This window comes from Enhydra lutris, unplaced genomic scaffold, assembly GCF_002288905.1.
Source record: "Enhydra lutris kenyoni isolate GAN:26980312 unplaced genomic scaffold, ASM228890v2 scaffoldscaffold47, whole genome shotgun sequence".
Lineage (NCBI taxonomy): Eukaryota > Metazoa > Chordata > Mammalia > Carnivora > Mustelidae > Enhydra > Enhydra lutris.
The window spans coordinates 3,807,197-3,821,084 of NW_019154131.1; the positions used below are offsets into that span (position 1 = coordinate 3,807,197).

Here is a 13,888-nt window from a genome sequence, read left to right on the forward strand (position 1 = left end):
AAATAAAATCTTAAAAAAAAAAAAAGAAGTAGAATCAGACCTATAAACACAGAGAACAAACTGGTGGTTTCCAAAGGGAAGGGGGGTTAAGAGGATGGGCAAAATGGGTGAAGGGGAGTGGGAGATACAAGTTTCCAGTTATGGGATAAATAAGTCATGGGAATAAAGGACACAGCAAAGGGAATATGGTCAGTGATATTTTAATAGCATTGTATGGGGAGAGATAGAGGCTACACTTGTGGGGAGCTCAGCATAACTTACAGAGAAATTGAATCAGTTGCATAAGATTTATGTTGTATACTTAAAACTAGTACAACACTGTATGTCAACTACACTCAAATTAAAAAATTAAAACAAAAATAAAGTTTTCAGCTGAGGACTTGACACTCAGAGAAGATGAGGTTAAGTGACAGAGCTGTGACCCAAACCCAGATTTCCTTGCTTTTCTCATCTTTTGGCTTATCCATTTCTTTTTTCCTACTTTAGTAAAACTAATGAGAAACTTTGGATTCTATAAGATTAAACAAATGATATATTATTTTATTTATGTATAAGTATTAGTTTCCATTTAGTTTTTGACAATATTTACTTAAACCAGAAAAATAAATCCTATCACCTCTCTTCCTCAGGAATTACTGATGTCTCTTAAGGACAGCTTAAACATGGAGGGGTTGCCAACAGTAACTGGACTGTTCAAAAATTTAATTGTGTTTCCATACCTCTTGCTCTATAATTCACAATTGTAAGCATTCTTGTAGTTGGAACTCTCTTGAATTTATTCTACATTTTCCCCAGCATAAATAAAATGACTGTGATTTGGAAATGTGTCATGAAATATCACTATTTTCACAGAATTCAATAAGCACACTCATGCTGACACACAATTCCCCATTCTTTAGTTTATTTCCCCTGCCATTGCTCAGTGGAAGTAGCATAAAGGTTTTGCTCTAGGAAAAAAAGATAAAGATAATACGAATCACTGTGGCAACTTCCAGTTTTCCTTTATTATCTGCCAGGCCACTCCGCAAAGTAAACATGAAGAGGGCCCAGCACCACTGAGAGAACAGCAGCAGAAATGTCCAAACTAAAACCTTCCACTGAAGTCTTTTAAGTCATCACTACCGGTGGAACCTGAAACAACCATGTTAAATTTTCTAAATTGTGCATAAAGTCTCTTAACATTTAAATCCTCTTGAAAAATCGGGCTCCATGTTATTAAAGCTCCCTTTATGCAAGAAGCCCCCGTTAGAGGTTCTGTGGTTACTATTCCTGTTGCCAGCATTCCTTTTCCAAGCTTAAGATATAGGATGATCATTTACCCCCTTAAATATCTGCTGAGTAGGGCTTAGTCTAAGATAAAACGCTGTTCGTGGTTGTAATCTAGATTAAAGCTCTCTATATAGCCCCATAAACTTCAATTAAATGCTTCTAACCTTTTGCATAAGACTTAAAATTGAAAGACTTTGGTTTCTAGGTCAGCTCTAGATTTAGGGTATATTTGTGAGCATAGAGCTATAAAAAGGCAGGTTTTAGTCTGATTCAAGTGCTTTTACTTTTGTACTGTAAAAATAGCATAGGAATGAAATGTACATCATTTCCATCTATCATAATAAGGGACATAAGGGACAAGGAGGAATATTCTTTGTCCTTTGACATACTTTACTGTTAAGACGGTAGAAAATAGCAGGTTAAGGAAAATAATGATAAAGTGGGCAAAAGGACAGGCATGTAGTAATACTGAATGACCTCATTCCAAATGGAAACAATGCTACAATATAGCAAAGGCAGACTGACAAGTTCTCCAGCCAAGATCATGCCAAATAGGTTCTCAATTTACATTCATTTAATTTTTATAGTTTACCTATTTCACTAATGGAAAAAAGATGTCTCTCTTCCACTTGTGACTTGGTTTAGTTTCTTATTAACTATGGAGTTGATTTAAGAGACATGAGACAAGAAATTGCTGGTTTTGTTTTTTGTTTTTTACGTTTTAAAGTGGGATGTAAAGATAAAATGTAAATGCTATATGCTAATCCTCCACATATACCAATTACAGTTCTCAAACAGGACTTGAAGCAATTACCTGTGTGACACCATCCTACTTGAAGAACCAGCATTGATAAAATTTTGATAAACCTGATCAATTTTTTCCCATATGGAAAAAGGTTAACTCTTGAACTCCTAGTATCTTCAGTAGCCTCAAAAAGGAACTGTAACATTTTCCAAATGTAAAATTGATTGTGAGAACATTACAAAATATATCTATGCCACATAATACCATTTTGAAGAAAGGGGAGGGTACAGGTATGACCTTGTTCAAATGCTGAAAGATAGTTCCTCCCCCAAAACTGGAAATAAATGTATTGGTTGCCTTAAGTGATTACTGGGGAGGTCTTTAAGCAGTGTCTCACTTTCACATTAATTTTGGGTACTAAACGAAGAAGGTAGGACTTGTAGGGCCTGGTCAGAGTTATGAGAAAAAGTTACGTAGGCATCTATAAAATCTATCATAGAATCATAGATTCCCATAGATTTGGGAAGCAGAAAAAGTGAAAGATACTTGAACAACTGAAGATGATGTTTGAACTGCCAGGTTCTAAGAAGGACTAGGTCTGAAACTGGTATTATTTAATGTTTAATAAAACATCTGGAAGAGGGTAAGTGGTGAACTTTTAAGTATGAATTCAGGCCACAGAGCTTTTCTAAAGGATGCCAGTGAGAATGATGTGGTATGTGGTAGTTGGTGGTCCAGGTTAGCTATTATGACAGAAGAAAGGATTTAAGTGACATTGTAAACTCTTTTCTAAGGACAGAAATGTGCTACCATTGCCAAAAGAAACTAACAAAATGCTGAGTGTTCAACATGAGCCCCTAATTGATTTTAATATGCCATGTGAAGGGATTTATTGCTGGAAGGGGATGAATGGAAAATACTCTCCTCGTGAACCCTTAGAAGCAGCTAGGTGTATTAGAAGTGTAATCCTCAGCTTTTAGAAGCAGCCATTCCCTCTGGAATGCACACCTTGCTACAACTGTGAGAGACAGATTACCAAGCAGTCTACAAATTAGCTGTACCAGACATTTCCAATATGCTTAATTTTAATTAATCACCACACCATCAACTCCTAACCTTTAGACTGTCCCTGCTGGCTATCCAGGTTTATTTATAAACAGGTCCCCTTACCCTCATTTTAAAATAACAGTCAATGATTATATTCTGATAATCACCAGTTATTTATAACCGTCAGCAACCATCAGTAAAATGGACAACCTTGATTTTCTTCCCCTCCATAAGCATCAACTACATTATGAAATCTTTCACCTAGAGCCAAGCCAAGAATGTAATGAGAGATGCTTCTGTGTAATATAGTATTGGGGATTTCGTGTGCTCATTTATAGTATATTTATATGAGAAAGAAAATGTGAGAACAAATGATACCTGAATCTTTTTTTTAAAAAATATTTTATTTATTTATTTGACAGACAGAGATCACAAGTAGGCAGAGAGGCAGGCAGAGAGAGAGAGGAGGAAGCAGGCTCCCTGCTGAGTAGAGAGCCCAATGCAGGGCTTGATTCCAGGACCCTGAGATCATGACCTGAGCCGAACGCAGAGGCTTTAACCCACTGAGCCACCCAGGTGCCCCTGATACCTAAATCTTAATTAACTATTTCTATAGATAGCGAAAAACCTAGCTAGAACTGTATTTTCATGCAAACCCTTAAACTCATGAAAATAAAAGTATAAACAATGTCTGAATTTCCTTACCTTCTATTGCTGATAGGAGAACCCGGGAATGATCATATGCGATTACATTTGCATATCTATTCTTTGGTTTGTTTACTTCCAAGTTTGAATGTTCCCATGTGAACTGCTGGCCAGGGTCAATTGACTTTAAAAGAAAAACAGCACACACATACAAAATCAATACTTGATAACACCGATTATAGGCATTTATCACAAGTAAGTAACATGATTTAAAAAGAAAAGTCTGAAGCCACACTTCATCAAAGATGACCCTAGCTATGAAGCTGAACACTACTATAACCAGCAAAACATGAAATGATTAATCATAGTAAAAAACAGTGATAGTCACCAACATTGATTCAAATGAAAAAAAAAATCAATATAGATGTTCGGTGAATATTGGAAAGGCAGGGTTTTTAAAATTGTTTTACTTTTCCATTTCCTTCTCTGCAGCTATAGTTTACAAGCTTTCTAGTTCAATATTCCTTCTGGTTCTGTGAACATTATTTTACCTTGATTATTCTCCCTACTCTTTCCTGTCAGGACCTAACCTCAGTCTTCAAATTTACTGGTCATTCACTGGCTTCACTGGGCACAGGCTTTGCTATTCTTTCTTTATTTACAGTTTACAACTTGAGGGCAACTTAAAATTGTGCCTGTTTCTCCATAACACACTATGACCAGTATCACAAGGTAATTTGTACAATTCAAATAGTTAAGAAAAATGGTAAAGAAGGGAAGTTGGTTACATCTAATAATCATCTTCAAATATCAATTTATGAACCAGTGCAGATAGGATTTACTTGTTTTTCTATTTATTTCCTATTTATTGTTATATGCTACGTTTACAAAATTTCTTTCTTTTTACTCTCTATTTTAAACTTGTTTTTCCTGATTTTTTTAAAGATTTTATTTATTTAATTTTTCCTGATTTTTAATGACTTTTCTTGATACCTTCATTCAAACTATTGTTCAATAACCTAAAATAAATATTGCAGAGATACAAAATAATATATGCAATTTTATAGGTAAAGCAGAACCATTATTTTGAGACTGAATTCCGGATTTGATTACAAAACTCTGAGGGGTTTCTTAATTTCCTGCAATTTTATGGAAATCAAAATATCTTTTCTTTGATCATAGGACACTGACACTTTTTAAAGACATAATTTCATGGTATATGGAAACATGAGTTCAGTAATTACATAAACATGATTTGAAATGATTAAAGTCAAGTTTTCAGAAATAATGATAAATTGGGTTTATATACAAGTAAAATTCTTTAAAAAAGTAAAGACACTATGTTACATTAATAGAATTTTTAGCAGTAGTTTTTGATCCTAGGCATTTACCATGCTTGAATGTGTATACATAGAACTGGAAAGTAAAACATACCCAACAGCTGTTACAATATTAAAGACGTGTATATTTTGTGTTTAATAGGGATAGTAAAACTCACAAGTGTAAAGAGTCAACCTATTAACCTCCATGAATAGCCTCCAAACATACTAAAATTCTCAGCAGGATAGACTGCAGTCTCTAATTTACTATGGTAAGCTATATATAAGTAGTCATCATTGAACAATATTCAGCAAAATAATTATCCATGCTTCAGAGTCTAAAGAATAATAAAATTAGGGGTCTTTCTAGTTTGTTCTTCCAGGAAAGCTCATTGTCTCCCCTGTGGAGTGGACTTCTTTCCAAGTGTCTGGTGACCTGAAACATGCAGGTGACTGGGTGGAAGCCTTAAGTCAACCTTGAACCTTCTCCATACAAAGCAGCTTTATTTGGTGAGCCAGTCTTACCTTAAAATTTTCTTAAATCGGACCCAAATCTACCAGCTTACTGCCACTCCCTCAATCCAATCCTTCAGTTATCTGATGTCTGCTTGAACACTCCATTTGAACTCCACTCTAATGCACTCTTCATACCAAAGTAACAGTCCTGAAACTCAGCTCTGGACAGGTTCAGTTCCTGCTTAAGAACTTCCACTGGCTTGAAGTGACCTACAGCTTAGATTCTAAAGTCCTTAGCCACAGTCCTACTTATACACCTTTAGTTATCTTTGCATCTACAAAGAAGGCTCAATAAATTATGGTTCAACAGATTTCCTTAAATGAATTGAAATGATGAATAAATGTTGTCGAGAAGAGTTCATAAAGAGAAATTGTGGAGTAATTCTTCCATGTAACATGGGAGTTAAACAACAGACTGTGGAAACTGCAAGGTATAGTGCACTAAAACTAATGCTTTAGCACTCATTATCATATGGTTTAATAGTAAAGTATGTGATCCTGAAATTACAACTACCAGTGATACTCCACTTTACACCGAGGAGCACTGCTGAGTACATAAGCTTCTTAAACATTCTTCTGTAAAATATCCCAAGAGCTCCTAGGCTCACTGATGTACAGCACTTTGGTGGAAGATATTCCTTCCTTTGATGACCTTGTTCTTCAGATTAAGATCACTCATGGATGTGTAAAGTGGCATGCATTTAATTAGACTAATGAAATTGCATCTCTTAACACAGACACTGTTAACTCTTGTCCATTTCCACTCTTGCCACATATCCCCAGCCTTCTGAATGCTTGATTTGATACTTTCATTGAAGAGTTTAAAAACCAGTCATGGAAACATGAGTTTTATGTCACATGTGTTAATATGTTTAGGCTTAAAGGATGACCCATGAGAAGACCTCTGAGTAACAGGATAATTATAGTAGCTGCTGGGTCATGCAGTATCCTCTTTAATTTTCACAAATGTTATGAGGTATGTATTGTTATTTTCCAACACAAGAAAATTGAAGTAAAGAAAGATTAACTCAATAAATCTTACTGTGGGTCTTCTCTCTGGCAGGCATTGTGTGATTTGGTGGTTAAGTAATTTGCTCACACAGCTAGACTCATACATTCACCCTAAAACCCAGGTCTGTGTGATTTCAAAGCCCAGCTGATGATTAACAGCTGGTAATTACCAAGGCATGATGCTACCTATCCTGAAGGCCACTGAAAAACGAGGAAGCCCAACATGTGAAACACACTTAAACATAACTATCCTTTATCTTGCAAGTCCAAAAGGTTTTTCTTCTCAACTGATCATCCTCTGTCATTCTGGGGCAATTACATAAGAAATCAAGTTTTAAAAATGAGATTGGCTTCACATGAATGATGAAACAGATGGGTTGCAGTTTACATTTATACTTGTTTTACACAGATCAAACAAACATTGATTAAATAATGCTTAACTGTCTTTGTGCAACACATACTCATCTATCTGTATCTACGTGTCTGACCAAACATTTAACAATACACAGCATAGGTCATTATTTTGGAACTTGTCAGAAAGTCGAGAGCAGTAAACTCAGTAAGGAATAACAACTACTGAAAGTAGGTGAGGTATAAGATGGCCTTTTCTACTGTGAAAAAATAAAACTGGTTGAGGAAAATCAAATTTCAATTGTCCATGTTAATGAGGCAAAGGTATCATGGATGAATAAGAGCTTAATTCTCAAAACACACTTTTAAAAAAAAAGATTTATTCATTTATTTGTGTGTGTGTGTGAGAGATGGAGAGAGAGAGAAAGAGAGCATGCATTAGCAGGAGGGGCAGGGAGAGAGAACCTCAAGCAGATGCCCTGCTGAGCACAGAGTCCAATGAGGGGCTCAATCTCACAATCATGAGATTATGACCTAAGCCTAAACCAAGACTCAGATGCTTAACCAATGTCTTCTGTGTTTTTATGTTTTGTTGTTGTTGTTGGTTTTTTTTTTTTTTTTTGGTGCAGGTGCTGGTGTAGTTGTTTTGCCTCTTTGTGTTCTGTTATCTCTTGCTGAGATCCTCTTAAGGAAGAATAAAATGGTCAACATAGAGAAAGAAGAACGCAGGTTTGGAGAAGTTGAGTTCCACTCTAATCTCATATTTTTGGCCAACCCAACATGACCATGCATCTTCCTACTATCAAGTTGAGCTGATACCACCCAAACACTATTCAAAACAATTTGAAATAAGCACCCTTGTTCCTAGTAGATTCAATTTCTTCCTACTGTTGGCATTTGGTTTTCCTAAACCTGACTCTCAGATATCTCTTCTCATCCTTTCAACTGTATATATATCCAAACAACTTTTGGTAAGATATCTCCTTCCTTCCCAGAACTCAATCCCAAATTCTACCCTCACAAGCTAGAATCCTGTTCAGGTTTTCTGTAGCTGCCCTGGAGGAAAGTTTGCAAGTTAGAAATAAAGCAAGCTAGATGTATTCAACCCAAATTTGATTAATAGACTTTTTAAAAATAAAATAAGCTTATGGTATTTGTACATTGCATTGTCACAGAATTCATAAACAAGAATACTACTTCCTTATGTTTCTTTCTGTTTCAACAAGGTCCTTGAATGTACTGGATAAAGAGTATGTAGCACCTAAACGTTCCAGAAATATCAAACCATGTTACTTTGTTTTTCTATCTGCACAGGTGGCACATGACACACTCCCCCTCCAACCTCAATACCTGCCACTTAATCATTCTAATTTTAACAGATCTTCAACTCAATGGCTTTGCCTTACTGAGAATGTGACCACAGAAAAAACTCCCTGTAATATAAAGAAGAAAAAGAAAATATTGAGTAGTCAGCTGCTAATATTAAATATTTTGCATTTATGTATCTTTAACTTGATACTCTGAAAATTCTAATTTTTTAACCAACTAGAACTTGTCTTAAAATAGGTAAGTGGAGGGGTGCCTGGGTGGCTCAGTGGGTTGAAGCCTCTGCCTTCAGCTCAGGTCATGATCCCAGGGTGCTGGGATCGAGCCCCGCATCTGGCTCTCTGCTCAGAGGGGAGCCTGCTTCCCTTCCTCTGTCTACTTGTGATCTCTGTCTATTAAATAATAAATAAATAATTAAAAAAAATAGGTAAGTGGAAAAAATAGGTAAATGAAAAAAATAAGCTATATATATATATATATATATATATATATATAATGTACTTATAATTCTGCACCATATTCTTGATAAAATGCCAGATTTAAAATATATATTTAGGGGATGCCTGGGTGGCTCAGTCAGTTGAGCAGCTGCCTTTGGCTCAGGTCATGATCCCAGCATCCTGGGATCGAGTCCCACATCAGGCTCCTTGCTCCGCAGGGAGCCTGCTTCTCCTTCTTCCTCTGCCTGCCACTCTGCTTGCCTGTACTCTATCTCTCTGACAAAGAAATAAATAAAATCTTTAAAAAAATAAATAAAATAAAAATATATATTTATATCCAATAGTTACAATAACACATATCACATCTACTGTTTTCTTTGTGCTTCACATATGTTAACTAATTTTATCTTCACAAAGAACCTAGAAGTACCATTATTATAACCATTCTGCAAGTGAGGAAACTGAGATGCAGAGAAATTAAAAAACCTTCTCAGGGTCAAACAACTGGTAAGCTCTGTTGGGGGCCCAGGCATTCTGGACCACAGTCTGAATGCCTGGCTGCCATATGCTTTTTCTCTGGCCAAGTTTGAGAAGATTTCTTGATTGTTTTACATAGGTCTTTCCATTGTTCTCTTGAAACACAAGAGGTTTGGAAACAAAAGTCTCTATGGTGCTTCTAATTTATACTTATAATTTTAAACTCAAAACAAGGGAGTGCTCACAAATTTGCACATCACACTACAGTCACTGTGTAAAATTACATCCAGTGACTGAACTTTTTGGTAAAGCTAAAGCCATCAACTTAAAGCAAAGTCCTTTCAATATGGTTCTGCAAAATTTCAACTTCTCTACCAAGAAGAAAAATATTAATTCATATGTGCAAACTCCCTATAGTACTAGTTGTTCTGTGTCCCATTTCTCCACACTCTACTAAGAGAAAAACCTCAAACTATTCCCTTTAGAGACTCATCAAAGAGAAACCACAAAAAAGCTGTATCCTGTTTTTGTGTGTTTTAAAACAACTAACAAAAATTTAATTATATAGAAGGAATAGACCAGCTACTTGACTAGGCAAACTATGGGTCAGACTAACCATCCTTTTTACTGGGAATTGAACTTTTGATGACCTTAACCTCCAGAGAAACACTATCGTTCCACAGAGTTCTTAATGAGTAGGCTCATTTACTCCTTAGTGTGGTTTGCACCCACATACTTTCAAACCCTTTTTGAGGTTTAGAAAAGCAGTTTGCCATTGACCATATTTCTGCAATGAAGCCTTTTTAAATTCTCATTCATTCATATTCTTTTCCTCCAAGATTGAAAATGGTAAATTAATATGTATCCATTTGAAAAAGACCCACGTTTTCATAGTTGAGAAGGGCTATATTTTGCACAATTAGCAAAGGCCTGCAATTGGCATAATGAGTACTTTCTTCAAAGAGAAGAACATGCCTTTAGTTGAATCCAATGATGCTTTCAGAAGTAGAATGTGAGGAAGGAGTGGAAAGTAGGATCATGAGCAAAGTTTGGAGGTCAGAGCCTGAGTCCCAGGTGCTGGCTTTCTCTTTGCCCATGGTTAGCTTTGACACTCTGATTGCTCTGTTCCCTTTTTTCTGTTAATGTCTTCCCAGTGTCATGTTGGTGCCCTCATCTTCTCTCTTCTCCTTTACCAAATTAGTTACCAAAACTTCCCAAGTCTTTTTTTATAAAAGTATCTGTGGTCTAGGCCACAATTAGAATCTGAAGGACTGAAATGGGGACTTTTCAAGACTCTCAGTGTTAACTAATGAATACATATGGGAGTTCTCCATATTTAAGTGGAAAGATGAACAATTTATAAATGTACAATGCTTGCAAAGGCATTAAGATATTTCAATCAGGTATTTTTATATACAATAACTTTTTTCTTCAAATAAGTGATAAAATTGTATCAGTTTATCTGTTGTCTAGTGGTTTGATTTGCAACCCCAATTATAACATATTATGTAACAAATAGTTATAGAGAAGTATCTGAAGTAACAATTTATTTACATTAGAGTTGATATGTAGAGAAGCAAAAAAGAGACTCTATAGTCATTGTAAACCACTCAGCCATACGAGATGAGTAAATATCTGAGGCAACCAGTTGATGAACATTTTCTTTTTTCCTAAATGATATCTTGGCACTAAGAATGAGTTAGCTTATCTCTTTGAGAATTCCATTTACTCCCAGAAGTATAGTTAACTTTGTCCTAATTTATCATAAATTCAAAATGACAAAAAACAATAATGCAACAACAGCAACAAATACTAGATTCTTTTTCAATTCAGTAGGACAATGCTATGTGATCTCTGGAATGCAGAGAAGCTATTTTACTACTTTCTATGTGTGACTAGAAAAAAACTACTTTGACAGATCTTTTCAAAGGAGAGTTCAGAAGAGAACATACAACTTTGAGATCTGAAGATTTAAAAGGCCAGATTTTTTATTGTACTCTCCTTTTTAATGTGCCTCAACATTTTCCTAGATAGTACTGAATGTAGAAAAGAAAAATTCCTAGTTCCCAAAGGCAATGTTCTAGAAGAATGATGGCAGTGATAACTTGAATCCCAATGTTTCAGTTTTTTGCTATTTATCTCCTCTATTGAATTAAAGTATGTAATAAGAAAGTGATATATAGAATTATAGCTGATGTTCCTAAAGACTAGAGCATCATGGATAATCATTTTTACAAATATAATCCATAGACTAAGATTTCTGATGTTATTTGGTAAAGCAAAAAGAATTAAAAATTTTCCAGACAGTTTGGGGCAAGAAAATGTTATTAAAATTTTATTAAACTGCTCTGATTAAGGAGATAAAGTTGATTGAATTGATAGAAAGTAATTACAGTGTTTATAAAAAGAACTGTGTATAGGTAACAAATAAAATTATCTATTGATTGCAATCTATGCACAGCATTAAGCTGAATAAATTCACAGTGGCATCCTTTCTTTTCTGTGAACAAAAGGGCACTAGAGTCTGGCTCCAAATTAACAAGATGAATGCATTAATTCCTCACCACTCTGTAAATGCTGCCACGTTTGTATTGACCCAAAAGTATTACATAAAATAATACATATAAAATACCTGATACAAAGTTCTTGGTTAAAGAATGGTGGATGTTTTTCTTTTCCTGTCTTCATCCACTGACTTGTGTGAGAACAACCTGATTTAAGACAATCTCAGTGTCCAAGGAATGTCTGCTTTCTCCCTGATGCTAAGTGAATCAATTTCCTTTGACAATGAAGCATAAAACTGACACAATTGTCAGTTAATTTAGGCAAAGAAATACACTTCTGCCCTGCCACTTGTTATGTAACAATATGTTCATCTATATAGTTTGGAAACTGATCTACTTTTCTGGGGTAGATAACCACCACCACCACCACCACCACCACCAGAACACAAATAACCACTTATATTAATTTGTTTTCCATTTCATTTGAGACCTGACCATTCAGAAATACAGTGAAAAAGTAGATTCAAAAGCAAAACTAACTGAGGTCCCTGGGTGGTACATTCAGTCAAGCATCTGACTCTTGGTTTCAGCTCAGGTCCTGATCTCAGGGTCACGAGACTGAGCCCTGTGTAGAGCTCTGTTCTCAGTGTGGAGTCTGCTTGAGATCATCTCTACCTCTGCCCCTCCTTCCATGTTCTATTTCTCTCTCTCTAAAATAAATAAATAAATCTTTTAAAAATTAAAAAAAATGTGAATGAAAAGAATGGTTTTGTGATTGTTTATGCCTTCTATTATAGCAGCATTTCATAAATAACAATATAAGGAAAATAAGATAAATCATCATCTTGTTTTTGAGCATTTGATCAGTTGAGTTTTAAGTGATAACATTATTTTTTCTTTATCACTTATACAGATTTAGAATCTAATTTTAAAACACTAATATTTCCCTCATTTTACTGTACACTATGTATTTTAGGCTTTCAGTATTACCTTGCTTCTATTTAATTAAAATTTTGTTAAAACTGTTTCTTCTCCCAAATTTGTTTTTAGATGGGAAAGGAAAAACGGATGAGTTTCCAAACTGAAATATGAATAATTTCCTGTTTAAAGAATAAAAATTTTGCATCTGGAATGAAATGAAAAAAAAAAATGACACTTCCTCTAAGTCTTTGATGGAATACAGAAAATCTGAAATAATTACTTAACAAAATTCCCCTACCTCATCCTATCCTCAAATGTATTTAGTGTAACTATCTGGTTGAAACACACTGAGATTCTACCTGTGTTTTTTGGATACAGTGTATCTTTGGATATGTATACACTATGTAATACATGTATATGGACACATTTATATACTAAAAACCCCTTGCTGTTAATATCATTAGTCCTTATAGGTAAGGACACAGTCTAATGTACTAAATATAGGCTTCTAATTAAAGAAGATACACAGATTGATCATAACTATTTATACCCATGGTGTTCAAGTAGTTTAGAAAGTATTTACAACCTAAAGTGTCATGTTACTTTCTTCTATGTTACATGTTGCAAGCAAACTAGAAAGGCTAGGACAAATTAACACAATCTAGAATTTTAGAGTATATTTCTAAATTAAAAGATTAATTTCAGAGATTAATTTGTTTTGTTGAAATGTATATTCATTTTATAATGTAAAATTAGACAATTACAGATAAAATGTATTAGAAAAATGTCCATACTTTGATAATTTTATATATTTGAACTTTGGGGGAAAAAAATGGAATCACTTGAAGATATCATTACAGGGACTGTAATTCATCTGATGTTGTATACTCAGTGTTTAGCATACAGTTGATTTAAAAATGTATTTATAGAATGAATGACTGAAAAGCATTATAGGCAGTATATATGGCAACAGTGACATTTACCCTAGAACCTTAGAAACAGTTAAATAAGTTTCCCTGATGAACATGTAACTATTAAGTAAACATATATTGGAATAGATCAGAGATATATAAAATATTTTTAAATAGTCAGAATGGCTTCCAGGCTCACACTTGTCTGAAACCTGATTCATGATAAGAGGCATCTTGGACTTTGGCACATTTGAAATTCTTTCTAAGTGAACAGGTATTATTATTATTATTATTATTATTATAGCCTTCCATGCTATAATTTCCGACTTTTATATATCTACTCACTATTCTGAAGTATCACATAGGGACTGCTTGCCAGGAAACAATCTTTTATACACCATATTAC

At 34.7% G+C, this 13,888-nt stretch overlaps 1 protein-coding gene across 1 annotated transcript in view; it reads right to left on the bottom strand.

Moving 5' to 3' along the window:
- LOC111156597 (protein tyrosine phosphatase, receptor type D) overlaps positions 1–13,888 on the bottom strand; it is a 406,803-nt gene that overhangs the window by 77,027 nt on the left and 315,888 nt on the right. Inside the window, exon 27 of the mRNA XM_022517585.1 lies at positions 3,767–3,890. Within this exon, the coding sequence (XP_022373293.1) occupies positions 3,767–3,890 (124 nt within the window). The remainder of the gene's footprint in view (positions 1–3,766; positions 3,891–13,888) is intronic.